Source organism: Lutra lutra, chromosome 15 (genome assembly GCF_902655055.1).
Source record: "Lutra lutra chromosome 15, mLutLut1.2, whole genome shotgun sequence".
Taxonomy (NCBI): domain Eukaryota; kingdom Metazoa; phylum Chordata; class Mammalia; order Carnivora; family Mustelidae; genus Lutra; species Lutra lutra.
The window spans coordinates 13,616,245-13,642,344 of NC_062292.1; the positions used below are offsets into that span (position 1 = coordinate 13,616,245).

At 52.1% G+C, this 26,100-nt stretch overlaps 1 protein-coding gene across 8 annotated transcripts in view; it reads left to right on the forward strand.

Moving 5' to 3' along the window:
• The first annotated feature begins 242 nt into the window (after positions 1 to 242).
• Positions 243 to 26,100, forward strand: part of VASH2 (vasohibin 2) — a 41,189-nt gene continuing 15,331 nt past the window's right edge. The window contains exons 1-8 of one of the 8 annotated variants that reach the window (XM_047704515.1): positions 243 to 474; positions 1,092 to 1,542; positions 7,959 to 8,126; positions 10,811 to 10,899; positions 14,817 to 14,873; positions 15,850 to 15,924; positions 22,211 to 22,592; positions 23,783 to 23,898. In XM_047704515.1, the coding sequence (XP_047560471.1) occupies positions 1,267 to 1,542; positions 7,959 to 8,126; positions 10,811 to 10,899; positions 14,817 to 14,873; positions 15,850 to 15,924; positions 22,211 to 22,592; positions 23,783 to 23,898 (1,163 nt within the window). In that variant the 5' untranslated portion in view covers positions 243 to 474; positions 1,092 to 1,266. The remainder of the gene's footprint in view (positions 475 to 1,091; positions 1,543 to 7,958; positions 8,127 to 10,810; positions 10,900 to 14,816; positions 14,874 to 15,849; positions 15,925 to 22,210; positions 22,593 to 23,782; positions 23,899 to 26,100) is intronic. The other 7 variants (XM_047704516.1, XM_047704519.1, XM_047704520.1 and 4 more) reach the window with 7 other exon arrangements.

The following is a 26,100-nucleotide window of genomic DNA, read 5'->3' on the forward strand; positions in this document are numbered from 1 at the left end:
CACACCTTCCCAGGGCCACCATCCCTGGGGAAACTCGGTCTTATGTCCCACGGACAAACGCTCCAGCCCCGCGGGGCTCCCAGGACAAGACTGCGATTGGATTTCGCGTGGCCGCCCAGCTCCCCCTGCTCCTCTCCTCTCCTGCCCGGGAATCCCGGGAGCCAATCAGAGCGTCGCGGAGCTCCCGGTTGTAGAGTCCCGAGCCCGGGGCCCGCCCCTCTTTGTTGCGGTGGCCAATGGACGCGTTCAGAACATCGGCGGCCGCCCGGGTGACTCGGTTATATGTCACAGAATAACATTCGAGAATGGGACATGGAATGAGGCGACGGCTGCAGCAGCCCCGGCAGCCGCAGCAGCCGCAGCAGCCCCAGCAGCCCCAGGCCCAGGCCCAGCACCCGCAGCCGCCGCAGCAGCCCCCGCAGCCCCCGCCGCCCGGAGAAGCTCCGCGGCCATGAGGCCCCTGGCCGGCCCGAGGTAGGGTCGGGGGCTCCGGCGCGCCCGCCTCGCGCCCCGCCCGCAGCCAGTCCCCCGGGTGCCTGGCGCTGGAACTTGGGGAGGGGTGGGGGCGGCGCCACTTGCACGGGCGCCTGGGGGCCGCAGCCGGTCCTCGCCCACCGGCTCCGGGAGGGCCTCCGGGCCGAAACGCGGCCGCCTTTGCAAGCCGAGGCTGCTGCTGCGCCCTCGCGGCAGCTCGGGCGCTCACGTGCCGGTACGTTCTGGGCGCGACTGGCGCTCTGCCACATCTGGCACCAAGGAATGCGTGGAGCCTTGCGGGGACCTCCTGCTCCTTCACGCAGCACGAGCCGTCTTTCTTCTCCCAACCCGTCCACTCCGCACCCTCCACGCTCCGTGGATCCCCCTCCAGGTGTCTGGGGGCGGGTGTGAAGCTTGGGGGCAAAATTCGAGTCGCCTTCCTCGGGAATTGCAGGGCTGCAAGCTCATGGGCAATTGCTGGAGGGGTCTGTCGTCGCGCGGGGGGGAGCGGGGAGTGACGCGGGGCCACTCCGAGGCCCCACCGCCGTTGGACACAGTGCGCCCCACCTCTGGTGTCCACTTACCCGTGGTGTGTGCTGTGTCTCCACTGATTTCAGGCTTGGCCCGTAAGCGGAGCTCCAGCCGCCGCTCCCGGTTCGCGCGTCCTGCGGCAGCCAGAGGCATGGAGAAGGCCGACCCCGCGGGGCGCTGATCCCAGTGCAGCGCCCGCGCGCACACGCCCCCCGCCGCCGCCGCGCGCCCCCCGCACCCTCGCCCCGCCCCGATCCCACCATGACCGGCTCCGCCGCCGACACTCACCGCTGCCCCCACCCCAAAGGCGCCAGAGGCACCCGGTCCCGGAGCAGCCACGCGCGGCCCGTGAGCCTCGCCACCAGTGGGGGCTCGGAGGAGGAGGACAAAGACGGCGGGGTGCTGTTTCACGTTAACAAGAGCGGCTTCCCCATCGACAGCCACACCTGGGAGCGCATGTGGATGCACGTGGCCAAGGTGCACCCCAAGGGGGGAGAAATGGTGGGCGCCATCAGGAACGCCACCTTCTTGGCAAAGGTCAGAGGCTTCGATGGACAGGGTGGGGTGGGCAATGATGGGAACACTTCAATCTTCATAGCAAGTAGAGGCGATGTCCATTTTCCTGGTCCGGTTCTGGACCCCCTTATGCTCCCCCATTCTTCCGGGCCGGTTCCCACCCCCTTTGCTTAATTGAGAGGTTTGTCTTGGAAGCCTTAGAAATGCGGGAGGGAGAGATGGAGGGCTTGCTGTCCTGGGACTGTGTGGTCTGGTGGTGCCAAGGGTTCTTTGAATCTTCAGCCAAACTCTGTTTGCTACCCCCATCACCTCCTCCAGCAAAAGCTATAAGCCACCTGGTAGCCACCAGGTAACACCAGTGTTGCAAGAATGCTCAGACACCCCCCCCCCCCCCCCCCCCCCCCCCCCCCCCCCCCGCCGCCAGGGATCCCACCCTACTTTTCCTCTTTGGAGACTCTAAGTCCTTCCCTGTCTCGCCCTTGCAAATGATTTATCAGGCTGTGAATGAATTTTGTAATCAACCAGTCAGACTTCTCAGCGTGAATCATTTCTAGACTTTTTGCCAATTCTTTTTTTCATGACAGTGACTTTCACCTCTGAAACTTGCAAAGCAGTGAACTGTCTCTTTTCTCAGCTTATCTGAGCTCCAAGAAAAAAAAAAAAAAGAAGAGTTTTGGCTATTGCTTAAAAGGGACTTTCCAGTGCACATGATGCATTAGTCTCCCTGGATAGAGATGGAGGCTCAGGAGCAAAACTCTTTCTACCTTGGAAAGAAGCCAGCAAGCAGACTGAGTCTGGTGGCCAAGGATATAGTTAGTAAGACAGAGGGAGGCAGATGTGTGGTGGTCACTCTATGGGACCTCAGAAAGCAAGCTGCGGAGAAATGCTGCAGAGCCTGGGGGTGATGGCATGGCAGATGGTTTTCGTTGCCCCCTGGGGACACTGGTGTGGCTGAGAAGATTTCTGGGCTGGTCTAGGAATGCCAGACCTGAGACCTGAAAGGCCATCTGGCTGAGGCCCCAACCTGGAGCATCTGGTGACCTGAGCATCTGAGCCCTGCAGGCCAGAGAGCTGCGTGTGCCCTTGGGGGGAGTGACGGGGCCCAGAAGCTTCCTGTTGCCATCAGTCAGTGCTTTACTGCAGCAGGTCAAGGAGCCCTTCACTATGCCCAATGAGGACCTTTCTGGCTTTGTTGCCAGCTGTGATTTACCCCTGCTGGGCTTTCCTTGAGCAGGAGAACAACGCCGGTCTTGGCTGGCAGTTCTGACTTCAGATTTTTGTCCTTACTTGACTGAGGCTTGCTTTACTTAAGGAGGACCTGGGAGCCCTTTAGCCTGGAAGAGAGGTGGCCACAGGGGACCGAGGCTTGTTCCTGCTGTCCCATGCTGCAAATCTAATTCAGCTCCCGACCGCTGACCCTACTGCTAACTGTGGCTTTGTCTTTCTCCTGGCCTTGTGTGTGCAGATCCCTTTTCTCCATAGGAATCAGGAAGTGTTTGTTTTGATGGAGACTGTTCTCTCCTTTCTCAGAAGAATCCCTTCTTCTTCCCAGAGACCTCGTGGGGATGGGGAGCTCATCACCTCACAGGGCAGCTCGCCCAGGGCCTGACCAGATTTGGGTGTTGGTGGTTGGGAAACTCTTGTCTTCAGTGGCACAGAAATTCTCCTTTTTCACCTTCAGCCCCATGTGACCACTAATGGGGTTACATGATTCAAAGGGTTGCCCTTTGAATCAGAGCAGCGCACCCCGACCTCCTTCGCTATTCATAGCTCCCTAGAATATTACGACATAGCCTTCTTGGAGTAAAAAATCAAAGGACTGAATTCTAGTCCTGGTTGTGCTGCCTCTGGCTTTGTGGCCTCAGTCACTCACTTAAAAAAAAAACAACAACTCTGGCCTTAGTTTTCTCATCTGTAAAATGGGAATCGACAAGATTTCATATCAAGTTCCTTCCAGCTCTTCGGTCCCTTGATGATATGACCCACGTGTCTCCATATCTCCAATGCTGAGCCGTGTGACAACAGAGTTGACCTAGAACAAGTCCTCAGGACCGTGACCTTCCGTCATTCTGCATCTTCCTTTAGTTCTTTGTCCTCACGTAGCTCCTTTCACTGTGTCTTAGTGTCACAGTTCCCAGATCAAAGCACTCTCCTCACCCTCTTTCTAGGACATTTGCTAGTTTGTCAGCAGTCAGTCCTCTAAAATAAGCACCCGCGAAACACAATATTCTCAATGTTGTCTGAGTGGTTTAAAACACAGATTACTTTCCCCTGAGACCCGTACCTGATGTTTCCATCATTGTGGCTGAATGATGTGTTCTTTTAAAAAAAAAAAAAAAGTTCCCTTTTTTACATAGTAACCACACCGTCTTATCTTTTCACAGCAACCTGAAGTCACAGCAGAACTCCCACCAAGCCGGGAAAACCCCAGGCCAAATGCAGACCTTGGCTTTTTGAACCTGAGCTTAACATTTCTCTCTCTTACGTTGCATCATAATAGCGTGTTCTCTGACTCCATCTCCGTATCCCCTTCTCCTAGGTCCTGACCTTCCCCAACCCCTGACCTCTACCTAGGTCCCAAGACGGGAAGCAGCTTCAAAACAGCTTCTGGTTCCAGGGACCACTTCTTTGAACAGTCCAAGGGCTGTTCTTGCTCTCAGCTGGGCAGACTTTTTTCTTTGGGTCTGTGTCCTTTTCTCCTTTAGTAAGTGTCTTGCTGAGGACTTTGTATAGAAGAGGAGTGGTGGGGGCGCCTGGGTGGCTCAGTGGGTTAAAGCCTCTGCCTTCGGCTCAGGTCATGATCTCAGGGTCCTGGGATCGAGCCCCGAATCGGGCTCTCTACTCAACAGGGAGCTTGCTTCCCCCTCCCTCTCTGCCTGCCTCTCTGCCTACTTGTGATCTCTCTCTCTCTCTCAAATAAATAAATAAAATTAAAAAAAAAAAAGAGGAGTGGTGGGGCAGTGGTAGAGGGTTGGAGAGTTTCAGGGAGGCTAACCTTTTTTGGCAATTGGATATAGACTAAGAAGCAAAGGAGGACAGGGGAAGGTACGAGAGCTTTAACAGGAGGACGGAATGATACTTCTTTGCAGGACATTTTGTGAACAGCCATGGGAAGTTCTGCCCACAGGTTCAGGTCCCTCTACCTGGGCGGGGGCGGGAGTGGGAGGTGAGGGGCTCAGCGGTCTGGGGGCTCACCCCTTCTGCAAGCCTCCTTTTAAATGTGTGACTGCAGGCCTCGCCCTTGGTGGTTACTGGGTCCAAGTCAGCAGCTGACTAGGTGAAGGCGGGGGCTTTTCCCAGAAAGTACGAAAAAGCAGCGGAGTCAGTTGGAGGATGATAAAGGACGAGAAGGGAGAGGCAGAGAGAGTGGCTGGCCCAGAAAAGACAGCAAGGTGTGCTAGGAAACCGCTCCTCCTGCTTCTCTCCCGGCTGAGCTGACCTCTCCAAGGGACAGCCAGAATGGATTCAGCAGGAAACAGTTTCTTAAAGACCCCATGTTTTCGTGCCTCATTCTCATGTCGGTTCTAAATCGGGAAAGAATTCACTTTTCGAGGACTCAGCTTTGCCTGAGCAGAGAGGTGTGAGACTGTGTGGGGAGAGTTTGCGGTCAGGGCCCCCTTCTGCCCCCTGCTAGCTCACACAGGCAGCACGCTCCTGCCTCTGGAACCATGGTCTGTCCTTCCTGCTTGGCCCAAGGTTGAGACCCCCCCAGAGCTCCATACCAGGTCACCCTCAACAGGGTCCTGGCTGCCCTTGACACAGAGGCCTGGGCTCCATTCTGGGCTGGTGAGGGATGTTCTGTGCTGCTTCTCCGAGTTGCCTGGTGTGTCTGCACAGGTACCTGTTTCTTCCAGAGCGGGGACAGCAAAAGGCTTTGCTTTCTTCTCATTCCTTCTGGTTAAAGATTCCTGGTGCCAGTGTTCTGGCTTGCCTCCTTGCTTCCTTTTCTGGCTTTCTGCTGCTCTTGCTTATGGGGCTGCCATTTGCACACCTGTGTCCACTGACATCATTTCTCCCTGCATTCTTTGGACAGGTGATTCTGTTTGCCGAGAATGGGATGAGAAGGAGCCTGACCACAGAAGCCTTGCCTGTGGTTCCTTTCAGTATTCTTGAACAATTACCTTCCTATCCAGCCCATTCCTTCCTCCTGCCCCCCACCACCCAGGGCCCCAGACCACAGGCCTGTGTAGAGAGGCTGGTTTTGACCTCTTCCCTCTGGATTCCGTCTTCATCAGCTGGGCTGTGACTTGAGAGGCTGGTGGCCAGTGGCAGGCGGCAGGCAGCAGGAACCTTGAGGGGAAGGGCCGTGGAAAATCTAGGCTGGGGTTTCAGGTGAAACAGGGAAAATAACATGAGGGGGGACTCTTAGGGTCTGTCAAGGAGGAGAAGATAAAAAAAGAGTGTGCCAAACGCATTTTATAAAAAGGTTGTAGCAATTTATGTTCCCATTGTGCCTTTTAAGAGCATCCCCGTCAACATTAGGTGTCCACATTTCAGAATAGCTGTACTTGGAGGTGAAGTTGGCATGTTGCAGTGGATTTACTTTGCATTTCTTTCTTTTAAGCTTTTATTTATTTATTTGTCAGAGAGAGGGAGAGAGAGGACAAGCAGGGGGAGCAGCAGGCAGAGGGAGAGGGAGAAGCAGGCTCTCCTCTGAGCAGGGAGCCCGATGCAGGACTCAGTCCCAGGACCCTGGGATCATGACCTGAGCTGAAGGCAGACACTGAACCCACTGAACCACCCAGGCGCCCCTTTACTTTGCATTTCTTAAATTATTAGTGAGCTTGAAATTCTTTTTTGAATATTTATTCACTTTTTTTGTGAATTGTCTTTTCATGACTGTTTTTAAAATTATGGTAAAATATCCATAACCTAATTTTACCATTTTAACCACCTTTAAGTGTACAGTTCTGTGCATTAAGTAATTCTCACTGTTGTGTTCCATCTCCAGAAGTTTTCCTTCTTCCCTGGCTGAAACTTTGTACCTATTCAATGCTAACTCCGTCTTCCTCCCACCCCTCAGTCCCTGGCAACCACCCTTGGGCTTTCTGTCTGTATGAATTTGATTGCTGTGGGAGCCTCAGACAGTTGGCCCCTCATCTCCACTGTTCCGCTTTCTACGGTTTCGGTCATCCAGGGTTCCCTTCCCTCTGGAAGCAGGCGATCCTCTTTCTGACCTTTGGTCAGAAGGTCAACAGTAACCTAACGCCAGGTCACGATGCCTTACGTCATTTCCCTCGGTTTGTCTCATTACGTAGGCATTTCATCACCTCCTATCTCAAGAAGGGTGAATATACTACAATTAGAGATTTTGAGAAAGATCATATTCACATAATTTTTATTACAGTATGTTGTTATATTTGTCCTATTTTACTGATTGTTTTAATCTCCTTACCAGGCCTAATTTATAAATGAAACTTTATCATGGGTATATGTATGCATGGGGAGAAAAACAGTATATTTAGGGCTTGGCACTATCTGCAGATTCAGGCATCTGTGGGGGGTCTCAGAGTGTATGCCCCGCGGGTAAAGGGGGATGACGGTGTAAGAGGTATCATGTAGTATTTGTCCTTTTGTGTTTTGCTTATTTCACTTAGTATGTCCTCAAGGTTTATCACGTTGTAGCTTGTGTCAAGGTTCATCATGTAGCTTGTGTCAAAATGTCCTTTTTAAAAATTTTATTGTTATTTTATTTTATTTTTTTGTAGATTTTATTTATTTGTCAGAGAGAGAGAGAGAGAGAGCACACACAAGCAGGGTGAATGGCAGGCAGAGGCAGCAAGAGAAGCAGGCTCCCTGCCAAGCAAGGAGCCCGATGCGGGACTCGATCCCAGGATTCTGGGATCATGACCTGAGCTGAAGGCAGCGGCTTAACCAACTGAGCCACCCAGGCATCCCTCAAAATGTCCTTTCTTAACGCCAAATAATATTCCATTGTATGTATATACCATATTTTAAAAAATAAGCTATGCCCAACATGGGGCTCAAACTCTTGACCCTCGAGATCAAGAGTCACACGCTCTACTGACTGAGCCGGCCAGGTGCCCCTATACCTCATTTTGTTTATCCATTCACCTGTCAAAGGGCATTTGGGTTGCTTCTACCTTTTGGGACATTTTTTTTTTCATTAAAGACCAAAGAGTTTTCTTTTATTTTTTATTATTTTAAGTAACCTCTACATTCGATGTGGGGCTTGAACTCATGATCACGAGATCAAGAGTTGCATAGTGTACTGATGAGCCAGCCAGGGGCTCCTGAAGAGTTTTCTTAAAACTTTGAATGAACTCTTCATGAATGAAGGATATTAGCTCCTGGTCAAGAAGTGTCTGCAGGGGGAAGTGACCGTGTTCTCCTCTTCCACTGGGGTGAGAAGGCATCTTTGTGGTGTTCCACGTCGAGAGTGCAGAGACTCAGGCCCTGCTGACTCTGTCTTCTAGTTCCAGGAAAGTGCAGACTGTCCCGACTTCCCCAGGCTAGATCCCGAAAACACATCAGTAATGAAGACTAACATAGCCAGCCCTTCCAGAGTACCAAGCGCCAATGCCAAGTTGCCAGCTCTGTACATTAGGTCCTACAATCCTCACAACCCGCCCGGACGGTTTGAAGTAGGTGATAGTTTCCTATTTCATCAAGAAAGAAATGGGCTTAGAGAGGTCATGGAGCTCGACAGGGTCCGTAGCGAGTAGGTGATAGACCAGGGACTTGGATCTGGTGTCTGTCTCATAATTAGCAGCCAAGGAGCCCGCCTGGTTTGTACAGTGCATTGTCCTGTGGGGGCATTGGGGGCCTGAGGTGCTGGTTGGGAGCTGGCCGCCAGCCTGAGCCCCAGCCAGCCGTCCCAGACAGCAGGGTGAGTTGTAGCCTGATGACATCAGCCCCTCAGCTGTCTCAGCTCCTCTCCCCCTCGCAGCCCTGCTCCCCAGCTGGGGCTGGTGGAATGTGGCCACAGCCCCCGCGCGCGCGCTCAGCGGGGTCTGAGGTAACCGGGCAGCTGTTTTTAAAAGCCTCTGGGCGCCACCGGGCTGCTCTTCTGAGGACCAGCTGCTGCCTGTTTCCCACCTCACCGTCTGGGTCTTGTGGGCTCTGCTGGGCATGGGGGAAGTTGAAAGAATTTGGTGGTTGGTCCCCACAGCCACCTCTGAACCAAGTCCCTTGGCTATGGCAGGGCTCTGGCCAAGGGACACCCCTCTGAGGATCCGTTAGGTGACTGGCGATTCTTTGGGGTTATTTCCGCATGCTTTTACCATCTTTTGTATTAAATAGAATCAGACAGCACTTTTCTGTGCAGAAATGCTGTCTCATTCCCCTCTGTCCTCGCTCCATCTCCGTGTTCCCCCGTCCCTGGCCTAGAGCCTAGAACATAGCAGGTGCTAAGGAAATGTTTTGTCACATCTCCCCTTCTCTCCTCACTTCTCCGTGGCGTCTCTGGCACGTCCTTACACAGAATTCCAGGTATGGGTAGATCCTTGGATGTTACTGCAAAAGCAAGGACAAGATTGACGCTTCTAGTGTTTATAAGGACAACCGTACAAGGAAATATTTCATAATACATAATACATTTCCTCAGTGTGTACGCACACCTGCGCACGGGGCAGGGTCACGTGAGCGAATGGTCCCATTGGAAACTTTTGCTCCCCAAAATCACTCTCCAAGACAGAAATGTGATTTGAGTGGATATGTTGTAAACAAAATGTAGTTTGCAGAACAGCTGTGTGTGTGTGTGTACACACACACCCTCACGTTCACACACAGACACACACACACTCAGTACCTTGGCTGTGAAGTAGGATGTGTGATTAGTTTCCTTTCTGCTGAAGGGGCAGTTGCTGCGAAGTAGAAAGTTGCAAAACCAAGAGAAAAGAGAAGCACTGAGAGGAAGCGAATGTCAGGTAGCATTTTTAGTAAATGCAGCTAAACTTGTGGAAGGTGTGGAAGGTGTAGAAGTAGGGAAGGGGCCCGCCACAGGCCCCCGGGGCAGCGCACCCTCCCGCGTCGCTGCGGGGCCCGAGCCTGGAGAGCAGGGAGAGAGCCAGAGCATGCCCTTCGACAGTGTCTGTCCCTAGGGCCCAGCCAGGCGGCCCAGCACTGTCCCCAAGTCTCTCCACCAGCAGCTTCACTGTCCGTCAGCTAAGCACTAAATCCCCAGGGCCTCTCTTTCCCTGTTTTCTCGAGGATGAACTAATCGGCCCTGCGGCCCCTTCTGCTCCTCCCTAAGTGGCTTATGCCTGGAGGAGCCTTCCCTTTCCTTCGGGGCAGCAGCTCTCCTAGAGCCCCAGGCTCACGGGGACAGAGTGTCTCTGTCACCCGCAGCCCCGCCCCGCCGGAGGCTAAGCTTCGGGGACTGAGACGCACACAGGGGGAGGAAAGCACATGCCATCCCTTGCATCCCAGGAAGAGACGGGCTGGGTGAGAAGCCCCTGCTTGTGCTCGCTCTTGGCCTCGTTGGCCGCAGTGCTCAGAGCTGCCTGGTGTCTCAGAGCTGGCATCTTAGCTCTAAACTCCTGGGAAGAGGCACTTCCCTACCCCCCCACCAGTGTCACCTGCTATTCTCTTCCCGGTGGTAGTTAGAGCTTCGTGCACTCAGTCGTAGACACTCGGTGGGTGCTGACCAAGGGGCAGGCGAGGAGAAGAGGTGCCTGGGCAGCTGTGAGGGGTGAAAGGGTAAGATGGCTCGTGAGTCAGACGGGCTGCCCTTACCTGGGGAGAGTCATGGCCAAAGGGGGGTCTTTGCTAATCCACTGGGCCAGACTTGGGAAGGGGCCGCGATGGGCATGGCATTAAGGACCGAAGGCACGTGTGGCACCAGGTTGCATTTCTTCAGAGCACCATAGGTCTCATCGCTTCTCGGCCTTTTGGCTAATATCAAGTGCAGGGCACCGTAGGTCTTGCATTTGGTGGTGTCCCGGAGTATAACGGGTCAGAGTAGCCAGGCAGCAAAAGGTGTAGCCATGCAGTAAAAATGTGAGGGTGACTGGGGCGTGCCTGTGAACACCCTGGGCCAGGCCGAGTGGGGGACACTACAGACAGCGTCCTTGGCTTCGAGGTGACGACACTGAGGCCCCCGTGGGGAGGCAGGCTGCATTCACACTCACAAAACACAGAGGGCCTTAGAGAGCCGTGGTGCCCCGGGACAGAGCGTATGCAGAGCGGAGCTCCGATGAGGGACCCCATGGTCTGGGGAGACCTTGTGCGGGCGGCCGCCTGCTGTGCTTCCCGCCCCGTGGCTGCCCGCAGACACTGTGCCCGCTGCATCTCCTCGATAAAGACTTCTCTCTCTACTGCTTTGCAGCCTTCAGTGCCGCAGGTTCCGAACTACAGGCTGTCGATGACGATCCCAGACTGGCTCCAGGCAATCCAGACCTACATGAAGACACTACAGTATCCTTCCAACCAGGGTCTGGGCGGACCCCTCGGGGACGGGCGTGGTGACCTCGAGCCGTGTGGCAGGTCTGTCCCTGGCTGGTCAGCAAATGCTCCCTAAGGTTGGTGAGGCCGGACATAGAGGGGTGCCCCCATGTGAGTCTGGAAGGCATGATTATGGGGGAATGTACTCGCCATGATCAGACCTTTACCCTGTTAGGTAGGTGCGGGCTGGGAGGGCAAGGCACATTGAGGCAGCAGTGGCCGCCCGGAGTCCCTCTTCCTTCCTCCCCTTCCCCTCTCCCTTCCTTCGTCTTCTTTGTTTCCCTCCGCCTCTCTTCCTCTACTGTCCGTCTTCTCCCTCTTCCCTTCTGGCCTTTTTTCTGCTCTTTTCTTTCCTTTCTGACTTTTCTACCTCCAGCGTGACTGCTCATGGTCTGTAGTAGACCCACCTGGCATTCATTGCCTTTGGCTCCTCAGGAGCCCCAGATCAGCAGCCTTGCTCCCGTCTGCAGGAAGAAATGGAGCCCTGGGATGGGGGTCTTCTCCCCTCATGTGAACTTGGAGAAGTACAGAGGAGCCCTGCAGGGGCAGGCTGAATTCAGACCAGTCTGACTCTCGTCCTTCTCTCTGCCCGTGGCCTTGGCTTGCTTGTGGCCGGGGTTAGTTAGATCTGTTCTGTGGCCCCGCACCAGAAACACTATAAGAACAAAGGAGCAGAGGTGGCTGGTTCATAGGCCACTGCGGGTATTGTTTTCAGGGCTAGGAACTTTTCAAGCTAGGAACGTGAGCTGGGCTGTCAGAGGTGTCTGTGAGAGGGACAGACCGTTTGCCTGCGTCCGTGAACATCTCAGCACTAAGACAGACAGCATCAGATGCCCTAACCCCCAGCACATTGTCCAAGAGGTCAGTTCTCTGCTGACCTCTGTCCTTTGTCCCCAAAGACATAGAATTAAGCAGAAAGGATTTCATGGGGCACTGCACACTTGTCCCGCATGCCCCAGAAGAGGCCCTTCCTCGCTGTGCTACATGCAGGGATCTTTCCGGTGGATTTTTGTGTCCTCGCTGAAGGGAGGGGCATACCAGAGGGGAGTAACACCAATCGCTACTGATTTGGATAGGCAGCTTACGTCATTAGCCTCTCAGTTCTCACTTCACAGGCAATCGTCTCCCTTGCATGGCATCTTCCCAGTGGAATCCTGAAGCCATAGTAGAGGGCGAGGTGGCACCAGCCTTCAGGGCTGAAGCCAACAGCTTGATCCTGACCCTGAGCCGGCTATCAGCTATTGGTGCTGACCCCCAAACTGGGACCCCTGGGGAACATAGTATAAACTTCCGCCAGGATAGCCCTGGGCCCCAAGAGCCAGGCCTTCTTGGGTGTGACTGACTTCTCACAGAACATTCTAGAAGGGGAAAGAAATTACAACAGCTCCCCACTTCTATCTAGGACATGATCTTCACAAGGATCAGGCAGCCAGAGATGAAAGGGAATGTTGGGAATTCCCTGATAGGGGGCGAATGTGTACGGGCACTACATTCGTTCATTCGCCTGGAAACCCTACAGCACATTCTCAGCCAACTTCTCACAGTTTGCCTGAAGGATCTGCTTTTTCATTTTCTTCTCTGACCCATAACGATGGTCACTGACCTAGATCACTGACCACAGAGAGGGCCGGAAAAGGGAAAATGCCGCAGGCTGCTGGGATCATGCCCTTTGGTCCCCTGGCCGGCAGAGCCACTGCACAAAGAAGACAGAGCGTGACCTCTTTGTCTTTTGAGCAGACCTTCACAGGCACACCTCCGAGACATTGCAGGTTCTGTTCCAGACCATTGCAAGAGAGCAAATACGACCATAAAACGAGTCCAATGAATTCTTTGGTTTCCCAGCGCATGGGAAAGTTATGCTGACGCTACTCCATAACGTTATCCAGAATAACCAGGTTGTTGGCCCAGAAGCATGGGCTTCTGGAAAGACAGATGCCCTCTGATCTCTGCTGCGTGAGGAGAGGCCTTCTGAGGGTCAGCTCGGGCTCAGTAAGTCCCTCACTCTGAAGGCAACGTTTACAAGAGCCTTCCCTCCACTCCCCCAACTCACTTTCTGGGGCTCATAACTATAAGGAACTGAGAAAGCAAGGCCAGGCAATATGTTGTTATTTTATTATGGGTTTGTCTCACCTTACACACTAGGTGTACAGACTAGATCTATGAACAGGGAGAAAGTTATGCATTCAGGTAGAATTTTGGCCCACTGAATTCTACTTTAAATATACCAAGAATCTCACGGTTGGAATGAAATCTTTGGTCAAGTAAAAAGAAAATCGCTTTACCATGAGGATACGTAGTCCCTCATTTTTCTCTTTTCCCTCTAAGATTTTTTATATTTTTCAAAAGCTGGGCAAGCCTATATACGGTGATGGGCTCTTCTTATGGCCCAAACTGATCATTTTCAGCCTGGTGAGCTTGTTAAAATCATCTTCCAGCTGTCACCCTGGCACCTCCAACACAGCAGTCCAAGGCAGGGTAGGGTGACTCTTAATGTCATCGAGGGTTAGGACCATGGCCTGAAGCTGGAATCTCCAGGGATGGACCCAGGGTCTGTTTTTAATAACCCCCCCCCCCCCAGTAGTTGTTATGCGAGCTTGTGTCTGAGTGTCTGGGCATCCCTGTGTCAGGAGGGGATCCTAACCCTCCTTGGGAGGGTGCTCAGCGCCCCCTACTGCCACTGCCTGTACCACAATAGGGTCACACATCTACTCTTCTACCCCTGCCAGTGTTACAAGGTCTCAATTCATGAGCACCTTCCCACCATGTGCTTTTTTTCTATAGGATTTTGCTTGAGGCAGGGAAGAGAAATGTGTAAAGCAACTCTTCTTTAGGCTCTGAAGAAAATCAAGATCTAGTCTGTGAGAGCATGGCATCAGGAAAACTTTGGTCTCCTTCAGAATGACCTGGCACAGGCTTGCCAGTCCCTTACATTTCTGGGCAACCAGCTAAATCCCAAGTTGTGGGTAATAGTGTCATCTTCTCAGACTTAGTAACCATTGTCTAGTATCAGTCCAGTGAAATGACGGTGATGTCTCTATGGTAAGCTTTGCTGCAGAGACAGGACACTATTGAGAAACCTACTGCCATCCACCCACCCTTCTATCCATCATTCTTTCCTTCCATCCATCCATGTGTCCATCCAGCCACCCACCTGCCTACCCATCCATCCACCCTTCTGTTTCATCCATTCCATCCATCCATCCATCCATCCACCCACCCTTCTATCCATCATCCTTCCCTTCCATCCATACATCTGTCCATCCATCCACCTCTACTCCTCCATCCATCCATCCATCCACCTGTCAATCCATCACCCTTCCATTCTATTCATTCTTGCCATCTACCCACCATCCATCCATCTATACATCCATCCACCCACTTTTCCATCCCATCAATTCCATTCATCCTTCCTTCCTTCCCTTCATCTGTCCACCCTTCCGCCAACCTGCCCATTTGTCCATCCATCTGTCCACCCATCTATTCACTTATTCCTCATTCATTTAACAACGTTTGCTAACTGGAATATGTTGGACTTGTGCCAGGCTTTGTGGGGGATATAAAGATAATAAATAAGTGGTCCTAACTCCCAAGGAGCTTGTAGTCTGGTAAGTGAATTAAGACATGTATTCAACAAACAGAATACAGAGCAGACTGAAAATAGCTATTATAAAGGTCCAAGGTGTTTTGAAGCTGAAGTTAGAAATCAGATTTTCAGGGAAGGACAGTGAGGATTAAGAGGCTCTTGGCTACCTCGTGGCTACTAGACACTTTCTGGAAAGCCCCTCACTACTCATTCCTCATCCCTTTGAGAAATCAATGCATGGCTTCCCCTCTGAGTCATTGGGATCTTTGGAGTTTTCTATCACTTTCCCTTTACATACTTCACCCAGATACAATCACACAGGGACCCAGTTCTTTGAAATTAGGAAAATGAGACCGCTGAGTGGGTAAGTGGTGCATGATCCATGGGCCAGGGGACCACTCTCCCACTTGAAAGCTGTCAACTCCCTCTCCCACCCTTTATCCCTGTATCCCCTGCTGCGACATCCTGGTCTGTCAGGGGTGGGGGAGGGGAGGTGCCCCAGGGCCAGGCTGGTGGTGGGGCTAGGGGCTGGGTCTCTCAGACAGCTAAGCTTTGTGGGAGATACTAACTCTACAGAGGTACAAGAGGCCTGAGCATTGGTTTTTGGTTTTTGGTTTTTGGTTTTTTGATTAAGCTCCACACCCAGTGTCACAGTTTCAGGCTTCTTTTTGGCAATGCAATGTCAGAGTATATCGTTGTTTTTTTTTTTTAAGATTTATTTATTTATTTGACAGACAGAAATCACAAGGAGGCAGAGAGGCAGGCAGAGAGAGAGGAGGAAGCAGGCTCCCCGCTGAGCAGAGAGCCCAATGTGGGGTTCGATCCCAGGACCCTGGGATCATGACCCGAGCCAAAGGCAGAGGCTTTAACCCACTGAGCCACCCAGGAGCCCCCATTTTTTTTTTTTTTTAAGTAGGCTCCACACCCAGTGCGGAGCCCAGTGCAGGGCTTGAACTCACAACCCTGAGATCAAGACCTGAGCTGAGATCAAGAGTCGGACACAATCAACTGAGCCACCCAGACGCCCCTGAAGTTTGTTTATGGGACCTCCTTTCGTTGCTCTTTGTAATGCCCCTCGTCCTGGGGCCGTGAGAGTACACCACGCATACAGGCACTAACTCCAGGAACCAACTCTTGGAGAGAGGAGTGGAGAATTTAGGAATTTAGTTCTGCCAGGTCCAGATGTGCTTTGGCTCTGTCTTGCACAGCAAGCTGTCCCCTTTCCCTCTATAATCCTGCATGTCACCTGGTGTGGAGACTGGCATGCTGATGGATTGACAGACAGACAGACTGCATAATTAAATGAGTCCTGAGATGCTTTGCTGTGCTCTACCCTACAGGTTAATGGAAACAGCGAAAGAAATGACTCGGGAGTCCTTGCCTATCAAATGCCTTGAAGCTGTCATCCTGGGGATGTATCCTTGAAGTGACGTTTGCTCAAGTTTACTTCATAGATGGTGGCCTCCCTGTGGGGCCCATTATGCCTTCATTGTTCCAGACTCACAGAAATTATGCCTGTTGTCTGGTTGGGTCAAGCTCTCCCTGGTGCTTCTCTTTAACTTTGACCTTCTGGTGTTGAACCAGATCAGAGCCTGGCTCCTTGGCTCATTGTCAGTTGATGTTCGCTGCAGCCTGCCCCAGGCCCAGCTCTCAGCTAGATCCACTAGTTACGAGGGGAATTCCAACTTAGAGGGACTACAGAGAGAGCATGTATCATTATTTTTTGCATTTTTCTGGCATTGCAACAGGTCTACTTAAGAGGAAATGGGGTTATCCAAAGGCATCTCTGGGGAAAATTCTAAGAGTGGGTTGTGGATGAGACCAAGCAATGGCATAGAGTCTTGACTCCGCAGAATGTAGAGTTGAAACAAGGGTCTGGGCTCTGCCATACTTTCTGTTCCATTTTCCACCAGACTCCTGGCTCCTTAGCCCGAGGGGAATATGGTACAAAAGTTTATGATGGAAGTAGAACATGATCTGACAGAAGAGCAAAGAAACTTGTAGTCCCTTGGGGTGGCTGGCTGGAAGGGGACAGTGACCAAGGGAATGCAGCAAGACATGAACTTGGGAGGTGGTCCCAAGAAAGACCAGTTGGGTCCTTGAGTGCTGTGCTGAGAAGTGTGACCTTCCTCCCAAAGGCTAGGGCAGCCCCTGGGAAAGCTCGGCACGACACAACCAGGCATGCGTGTTAGAGAGGTGGTTCTTCGGGCAGATCGAAGGGCAGACTGGAGAAGAAGCTGGATCTGCAAAGCCCGTTAGGAGCTGCTCCCTGAGGGATATGGTGATGCTTGAACTATGGTCCTGGCCAGGGGAACAGAGGTGAGGGGACATCAAGGAGATAGAATTTCCAGGACTCAGAGGCCAACTGAGTGCTGGAGTTGAGGAGGAGGGAGTCAACCAATGGATTGGGCGGTAGTTTGTGGAGGATGGGCAGGAGGGATGAGGGCGACGGAGAGGTGAGATTCTTTGGCCCAGATGCCTGGAAGGTGGAGGGAGGAGCCTACCTGTGGGCTGATTAGCTGTAAGAGTTAGAGGAGTCAGAGGCAACGAGCCCACATTTCTGGCTTGGAAAACTGGGTGATCGGGTAGGTGTGCTGCTGCCCAAGGAGGGACTTGTGGGAAGAATCAGATTTATGGGGAGGGGAGTTCAGATTTGAGTATGTTCAATTTGAGATGTGGACAGGGGTCAGATTTGGGGTGGGTATGGAGAGTGTGATGCTCACGAGGGGGCTCGGCACCAGAAATAGGAATCGGGGAGCTGCACGTGTTTAAGGAATGGTAGCTGCTATTCAAGGAGCGAGAAGAGAGAAAGATCAAGGAAGAGATCCCACCCTTTTGTGGTTTAGATGGACATGGTGAGCTCGTGACAGAGATGAAGGAAAGTTAAAGAGCTGGAAGGAAGCCCAGGATGGAAAGAAGCAAGTGTGACATCAGTGGAAGGACCGGTGGCTCAGAATCAGACCAGGGACAGTAGGACAGGGGCAGTCTGTGGGCTTGGCCTCCTGGACACGTTCATGGGAACGGCAGTGTCTGGCCCTCTGCAGTGTGCAGGGCACTGGCAGGCCACGTCTGAAAAAGATGGTCTACAGGTGCCCAGGCTGACCTTTGAAAAATGGGAACTTGAGCCTTATTGTGGCCCTTCCCCCACAGTTCCATCCTACATCCTCCCTGCTCCTCACAAAGGAGAGGAGACATGTGTCTGGGGAGCCCGGCCCGAGGGCAGAACAGGGTGGAGGCTGCAGATGGCTCCAGGGGCCTTTCTGAGGCAGGAGTCTGTCACAGCTGTTGGGCTGAGCCTCTTGTGAGTTTGATGGGGGTGAACAGCTGTTGGGGGTTTGCTGGGGGAGTTAGTGAAGGAGAGTCAGAGCACAGGCCCTTCCCTGGGCAGGCCAGCTACCTTCAGACTCTGTTGATGGAGGTCTGGGTGCCTCTGGGTGGAGGCCATCTTGCTTTATACGGTTGCCATGTCCCTGCGCAGTGGTGTAAACCCAAGCATGACTTCAGGTTTCCTGGGATTAATCAGTTCTTTTGGGTCATGAGGGAAACACTTGTGACTGGCCTCTGGGCCTGTCCAAATCAGAGGACAGTGTGGCCTTGGTTTTCCTTTATTCTTACCAGTGTGACATTACAGAGAAGGGCCCGGAAGAGGAACGGGGCCCACACTGCTGAACTCAGGGAAATTTGACTCTTGGACACAGACAAGAAACACAGACCTAAATTCCAAAAGTTACATCTTTGTCTTTTCTCTTTGCTCTTTGTCAGCATCCCTATGGCCTGCTTTTCTCTCGAGCACAGTGAAGGACATGACTTAGGTCATCTGTCTATGTCTCCCACAGGCCCCTCTGCAGGTCCTGGGAAACAAATAGCACCTCAACAACCTTGAAACACGTCAGCTTGGCTGCTGCTTGGAAGCCTGTGTCCCCTGTCTTGTCCTTCCTTGTTTTCTCCCGTTTGACGCTAGTCTGGAGTTAGGATTCATTCAGGAAGAGCCCTTACTTTTGCTCATGCACACACTTTCACAGGCCTGCGGGAGAAAAAGACCTTCAATTCATCTTCCAAATCCTGGCAATGATTTGGGGGGGCCTCGCTGACCATGAAGGGGCTTAATCATGGTGCGGGTTAGATGCTGGGTAGATCTCTAGGAGCTTGGACATGGCTGCTCCCTCATCCCTAGAAGAGCTCAGTCCACTTCCCTGCCTTCATCCACACTTCCTCGTCCCCTTCCCTTACTCCAAGTCCCCAGGCTTCCCGATAGCCATGAAGATGGAAGAAATCCTAGCGATGGCAACTTGTGACAGAATGGACTGGTGGTCTCTCCCATCCCCTGTCTCCCCCCCTCTTCTCCACGTGGTTGACTCTACTTGTCCCACAGACTAATTTCGGTGTGGTCACCCCATGACCTCTTCTCTGTTCTCCCAGAGGCCGCTGGGCTTGCCTCTCTCACAGCACTCATCACACATTGACATACAGCACTGTTCAAGTTTAAGGTGAACAGCATAATGACTTGACATACGTATATTGTGAATGTGTTTTTTTTCATTGTAGTAAAATAGTCATGCCGTAAAATTAGCATTTTAACTCTAAGTGTACAGTTGAGCGGCACTGAGAACACTCCTGTTGTCACGCAAGCATGGGCACCAGCCGTCTCTAGAACTTCATCTTCCCCAACTGAAATGCCATGCCCATGGAGCGCTAACTCCCCATTTTCCTCCCCGCCCCCATCAACCACCTGTCTACTTTCATCTCTATGAATATGACTACTCCAGATACCTCAGAAAGGGGAATCATACAGTATTTGTCCTTTTCTGACTGGCTTATTTCTAAGCCTAGTGTCCTCAAGTTTCATCCAAATTGTAGCACGAGTCATAATTTCCTGACTTTTTGAGGCGGAATGATATTCCATTGTATACACCCTTTCCGCTGCTGTGAACATGGGTGTGCAAGTCCCTGTCCATATCTCCACTTTTAGTTCTTGTGGGTACACGTCCAGGAGTTGCTGGATCATATGGCAACCCTTTCTTTCTTTCTTTCTTTCTTTCTTTCTTTCCTCCTCCTTCTCCTTTTCCTCCTCCTCCTCCTCTTCCTTCTTCTTCTTTTTCTCTTCTTCTTCTTCTCTTGTTCTTCTTCTTCTTCTTTGAGGAACTGCCATCCTGGTTGTGTCGTGTCCATTTTGAGTCTGTGTCCCGGATAGGCTTCCAGAAGAGGGCTGCGCTCTTGCTCTCTGGCTCCACAGCCCTACCCGCAGCCTGTCGGGCACAGGACATATGCGCCCAGTGAGGGTTCGTTATCACTAAAAATGACTGAGAAAGCTCTTCTTCCAGCCCCAGAGAACTCACCCCAGAAAACAAGCAGGAGTGGACGTCAGGGGCCTCGAAAGGTTGGGATTTCACCCCCTCCCTGCCAGTTCATGTCGCAGGAGGAAGTGACAAGAAAACAGCTAACTTTAGAGAAAGGAAACATATGTGCTTAAAACTAAGGCCCCATCCTCGGGTCAGCCCTCAGGGTTGGCTTCAGGTAGCTTCTTTCTTTTAAGGGTATCGGGACTGGCCCTCACTGAGGCAGTCTTTTTAAGTCTAAGGAAGGTGTCTCGCAATGGAGGGTCATCCTTGCAGCAAGCACTGACAGAGCACGTCTCTGTGCCAGGCCTGTGCTACCCCCGGGGACAGACACCAGCCTGCGAAACACAACTCCCGTCCCTACAAGATGCAAAGAGACACCCAGTTATAACACTGGGTGATTAAGCAGCCAGTGCTATTAGCTGTGGCGGTTCTTGAGTTGGGCGGTGGGGCGGGGTACTTAACTCATACTGAGGAAGGTTGGGGAAAGGGAGAAGGAGTAAGGGGAGAGCAGTGCCGCTGTTCCATTTGGGATGCCGCGTGTGTACAGAGAGTAAGCCCACAGCATCCTTCTCACTCGTGATTCTTACGAGACCCCGAAAATCTCTGCCTGGTTGCAAGCCCCTGCCCTAGAGGGCTGCTGTGTGAGGGAAGCCATAAAGGAAGTTCTACTTCGATAGCATCACATGTTACAGGGTATGTTTAGGGCCATTTTATTCAGTTGGTCTCATAGCTTTGTAATGTCAAGGTCATTTGAAAGTAATTCAGGACTTTCAGTTTTATATGACTTCCCATTATGAGGGAATATATTGGCCAAGGGCATGGGTGTGGATTCCTTATGGTCTTGGCATATCCTTCAAAAATGTCTCGGGTCGACCGTGGGCCCGTGTGCTGGTCCAGGGTGTAGGGGAGAATGAAACTGGACAAAGGAATTATGAGCAGGGGCTGAATTGTGGCAGGACTTTGGTAAGGGGTTTGGACCAAGTCTGGAGAAGATGCGAGAGAGTGAAAACTGAAGCAGAAGAGTTGACACATACCAAATTTTGGCTTGAGTAGAACATTCTAGCCTCTGGGTGGAAAGTCCATTGGAGTGGGGGCAAGAAATGGTGAAGACGGATTCTCAGTGTAGAGAACCGTATCCACTGACTGGGTACTTACCAGGCACAGGCTGCCATGGAGCGCACCTGGATTATTATTTACCTCAGAATTACCCTGGAGTCACCACAGGTTTTCAGCAGAAAAGTGATGTCATGAGTTTTCAACATCCCTCTCCATAAATACTGGGTCCTTGCCAAGGTTATCCTGGGATTTTTGAGATGGGCTTGAGGCTGTGGTGGTACTTGTCATGTGGAGTCAGTGGGGTAATTAGTTACGCGGCACTGTCCCTGTGGGGTTACTGGTCCCAAACTGATACAACAGTATCAGTTTTGCTGATTTGCTTGATCCAAATGGGCTGATAAGTGGAGAAAGCCAATCTGTGATGCCAGGTGTGCTGGGGAATGAGGGGAACCTGAGGTTCGGGTGCTGGAGGCACCTTTCTATGTGGTACTCAAGGCTGTTGGCATGGGTGTACTGGGGCCCGTGAGAGGAGCGGAGGAGGGGCAGCTGTGGCCTGTTCTGATGCCTTCCCGTCCAGGTAATCTACCAGTCTGTTTCTTTTCTTTCTTCTTCTTTTTTTTTTTCTTTTTTAAGATTTTTACTTATTTATTTGAGAGAGAGAGAGGGCATGACAGAGAGAGAGAGAGAGAGATCGTGATGGGGGGAGGGGTAGAAGAGAAGAAGACTCCCTGCTGAGCAGGGAGCCCGATGTGGGACTCGATTCCAGGACCCTGGGATCTGACAAAGTCAAAGGCAGGTGCTTAACCCAGGTGCCACCCAGGTACCCAGTCAGTTTGTTTTCCATCTCACTGCCTTGCCTTGATTCTGTTTTTCACTTTTCTCCTGGAACATTGCAGAGGTCTTCAATTCCTGCTCTGTCCCACACACTCCAGCCAGAAGTAATGTCTGAGAACGTCATTCTCATTACATTTTAAAAAGCCTTTAATACTCATCACGTCCTGAAGAAAACGTGGGAGGGGGAAAGTCCATGATTTTGTTTTGCACATTTACTTAATTACTAAAGTAGAGGGCAGGTTTTTCTCATGGTCCCATTTTAATTTGGCTTCGGTATGCATCATCTAATAGGTACTCAAAGAGATTGAGTTAATCTTTTCTAAAAGGATTAACGTGGAAAGGTTAGATGTGAACCTGCTCAGAGGCAGAGAGATGGACACTTAATTTGCCATACCGATCACGTTCCCTCCTGGGAGTCCAAGCTCTTAATTCTCAAGGCCTCCCTTCTCTTCCTTGACTCAGATGGTCTAAGATACTTAACCAATGGACAGCCTTCCATCGAGCGATTCCCCATCAGCTTTAAAACCTACTTCTCAGGAAACTATTTTCACCATGTTGTGCTGGGGATTTATTGCAATGGCCGCTACGGCTCACTGGGCATGAGCCGAAGGGCTGAGCTGATGGACAAGCCGTTGACCTTTCGAACTCTGAGTGACCTCATCTTTGACTTTGAAGACTCCTATAAGAAGTACCTGCACACAGTCAAGAAGGTCAAGATTGGGCTGTACGTCCCCCATGAGCCTCATAGCTTCCAGCCCATTGAATGGAAGCAGCTGGTCCTCAATGTCTCCAAGATGTTAAGGGCCGACATAAGGAAGGAACTGGAGAAATGCGCCAGGGACATGAGAATGAAGGTAGGTGCTGGGAAGGCGAACGAGTGATGGTAGAGAGTTCTATCCCCGACCTCTGTCTGTCTCTTGCCTCTTGCCTCATGTTTCTGGGATGGTCAGAAGCTTCTTGAGGTTATCTTAATAACCATCCTATCAAAACAAAAAATACAAATCATTTGCTGTTTGGCATGGACGATTAAAGTTTCTCTTTGTATAGGCTACTTCAAAACGAGCTGACGTCAGTTGAGATGTTACAGTTAAATCAGTGTCTTGGCCTGTATTTCCTTCTGTGAAATCAAATCCAAAATGTTAAAGTCATTTTAGATGAAGGCTCTCGTTTTGTTTTGTTTTGTTGTTTTGGTCTTTATGATAGTGTGACTCATCATTCCAGTTTGCCTGAAACTGGGGGGTGTCCTGGGACATGACATTTTTAGTACATAAAACCAGGAAGGTCCTGGGCACACAAGGAGAGCGGGTCACCCTGCTTTATAATCTTTTGCAGAGTCACATTCTGTCTCTGCTTTGCTTTATAAATTGCAACACATTTTGGCATATAATTCTGGCCTGGTGTCTCAATACCAAAGAAGCATTCACTGTGCTGGTTTCACAGAAACTATACTCATAAGCACTTCTTCCTTCTCCCATGTCACTTCCCTGGTAACATCGTGCCTGCTTGTCCGTGTCCCTCCAGGGCTTGTGGAGTCACTGAGAGAAAGCCTGTGTGGACACAGAGGACCATAGGGAAAAGATTTTGCTGACCTCAGGCTGTTTAGTGCCTGGGGACTTGTCATCTTCACCCTAAGGGACCTGGGACGGAGATTCTTGATAAAATGAAACCACTCGGTGCCTGTGTATGGGGTGGGAGAGTCAGAGGAAGAACAGGCTGGTTTCTGGGGCAATGGAGATGGGACTTTGCCCTCAGGAGACAGCACACAGCTCCTGGAATCAGCCCCAAGAGGCTGAGGCATAGGGCTTTGCTCTTCTGCTGTGGAAAAGGGGGCACAGTGTAATCATTTCAGCCTCTGGGGAAGGGGTCCCCTTGCTCCTCACCAGTGTAGACTGGGCAAGGAACATCTGTCAGGACTCCCCTTGAAGGTCTTCCGGCTCAGTATCTCCTAGGCCGCGCGCTCACGGTGGGGGCAGGGAGGCTGCGGGAAGTCAGGAGGGTGGTTTCCTTCCGCAGCCAGCGTGGTAACTCCTCCCATCTCCTTCAGATCCTGAAACCTGCAAGTGCCCATTCTCCAACCCAAGTGAGAAGCCGGGGGAAATCCCTGTCCCCCCGAAGGAGACAGGCGAGCCCCCCGAGACGGCTCGGCAGGAGAGACAAGTCGTGAGTACTATTTCCTCTTCACTGGCTCAGGGGCCGGCACACACATCCATGGGGTTGTCCTGGCCCGTGGGGACAAAGCTGTGTCCTGGGCGTGGCATCTGAACCAGACTGAGATCTCCAGGAGGACCGGCCCTCCATCAGGGGGCATCCCTTGTGGAGAAGGGTCCACTGCGCACGTCGCCCCCATTGCTCTGATGCTACCGCCTGTCAGTTGTAGACTCAGATGAAGGGACAAGCTCCAGACTGCCAGAGATGAAGGAATCCTGAGATCCCGGCAGCGTGGGGGGAACGGTGGATGTAGGATTAGGAAGCCTGGGTCTGGGGCCAGCTCAGCCCCTTGTGAGCCACACGACTTGAGGCCGGCCATGGAACCTTCCTCGGCTTAAGTTCCCTTAGCCGGAAGATGGGATTCTTAGAACTGATGAAACTTTCCTAAAACCCCATAGCCCTCTGTGCCCAGGAGAAATCATGATCGTTCTTTAGGTCATGGCATCTTTAGGTCATTCTTTCTCCCTTGCTGACCCTGTCTTCCCCCATCTTATCCCCGAGGCCACTGATTCCACACCTACTTCTGAGGTCAAAATGACTCCCTTGGGAAATGACAGATTGGAGAAGTACCCGGTGAGAATCCACGGGCTGATATTTGGGCCTTAACTAGACAGGGGAGAAAATACCACTGTCATTAATACCAGCGCATGCTGGTCACGAGCTGCTCTCACCGAGCCTGGGACAGTGTGGGGCAGTGCACAGAGGTCCGGGGCGAGCCCCCGCGCAGCCGCCCCTTAGCCCTGCAGCCTGGGCAGACCTCTCGGGAGCTTTCTTTGCTCATCCGTCCAAGACGATAAAAACACTTTCCCTGCCTCCTTCTCAAGGAGTCGTGGGACCCACTTAGAAGACGTAGGGAGAGCGGTTTGTTCATGGTGAGCAGCTTTTAACGCAGGCGTGTCATTATTGTCACGTCAGTCCTGTAGAGTAAGAAGGCAGAGTTTTAGTTTTCACTGTCAAAGGGAGAAACCAGAACGCAAACCCGGTTTGTTATCTTGTGCTGTCTTGTAGCTGGTCAGTGCACTGGGGCTGGAACCCGGGTTCCCTGGCTCTGGGAGGGGGGAGGGGGATGGAAGTGTTGGTTCTGTCAGGATGAAGTGGTTTCAGTTCTGAGGAAAGTTCCCTGTTTGTCCCCATTCTACCTCCTGCTGCCGAACCCTGGTGCAGAATCCACAGCCCGAGGGTATTCGCTAAGACGGCTGGGGTCCAGGCTTTGACAGGGGAGGAGGTGGAAAGGGGGGGGTTCCTGCAGCAAGAGAAGCTGGAGAATGGGGGGCTTCAGCATGGCTCTGACCTTTAGGGGAGCAGGATGGCTTCAGAGCTTTGGCACAAGCCTCTGACCCTAATCCTGCCTCTGATGCTGACCACTACGCTTGCCTCTTGACCCTGACCTTCACCACAACCCTCTCTCTCCCCCTCTCCCATGCAGCCATCCATTCATTGGCGACCCTGAACAAAGTAGCAGTTGTCTCAGAGGACTGTGCATGTGTAAACCCTTTTTAGAGGGCACGGAGCATGGAGCCCAGGACCCAGAAGTAGTAATCTGGTTACTCAAGGAGCGGGGAGGGGCGCTTTGCTCTGCCTTGTTAGCTTTGCTGTCCCAGGAGGGCTAAGTCTCCCCTTAGCAGGAGCTCCCAGTCTGCAACAGACACTGAGCAGTCCAGAAAGCCCCACTCTGCCCTCTAAACCTGGAAGTCCTGAGTGTGCCCCTGACGGGCTGATGCACGGGACAGCAGGATGGGGTTTTCGGACCATTCCTGTCGCATCCGTTTTACTTGCATCCACAGGAAATTTGCAGTCCAAGGCGTGTCAGGTTTTTTTTACCAGAAAAAGTTCCCATGAGTGTCCTGGGATGGGAAAGCCAGCAAGATCTCAGACGCTGGCTGTGGAGACAGAAGTCCGAGGACGTGCCAGGTGCCGGTGGTCTGAGAACAGTATGGGAAGAAGGTGCATTGGGGCTTGGACTGTGGGATTTGAGCTGCTGCTTGGGCACCCTGGGGGAGCATTCTAGAAGCCCCTGAGAATGCCGATCTGGAGCTTGAGAAATAGAGACCGTGACAGCAGAGCCATCTGCTTAGAAGCGACAGTTGAAGCGATAGCTGGAGGAGTCGGTGAGGAGGGAGGGATGTGCTGGCAGGCTCCGAGTGGCCCAGGGGA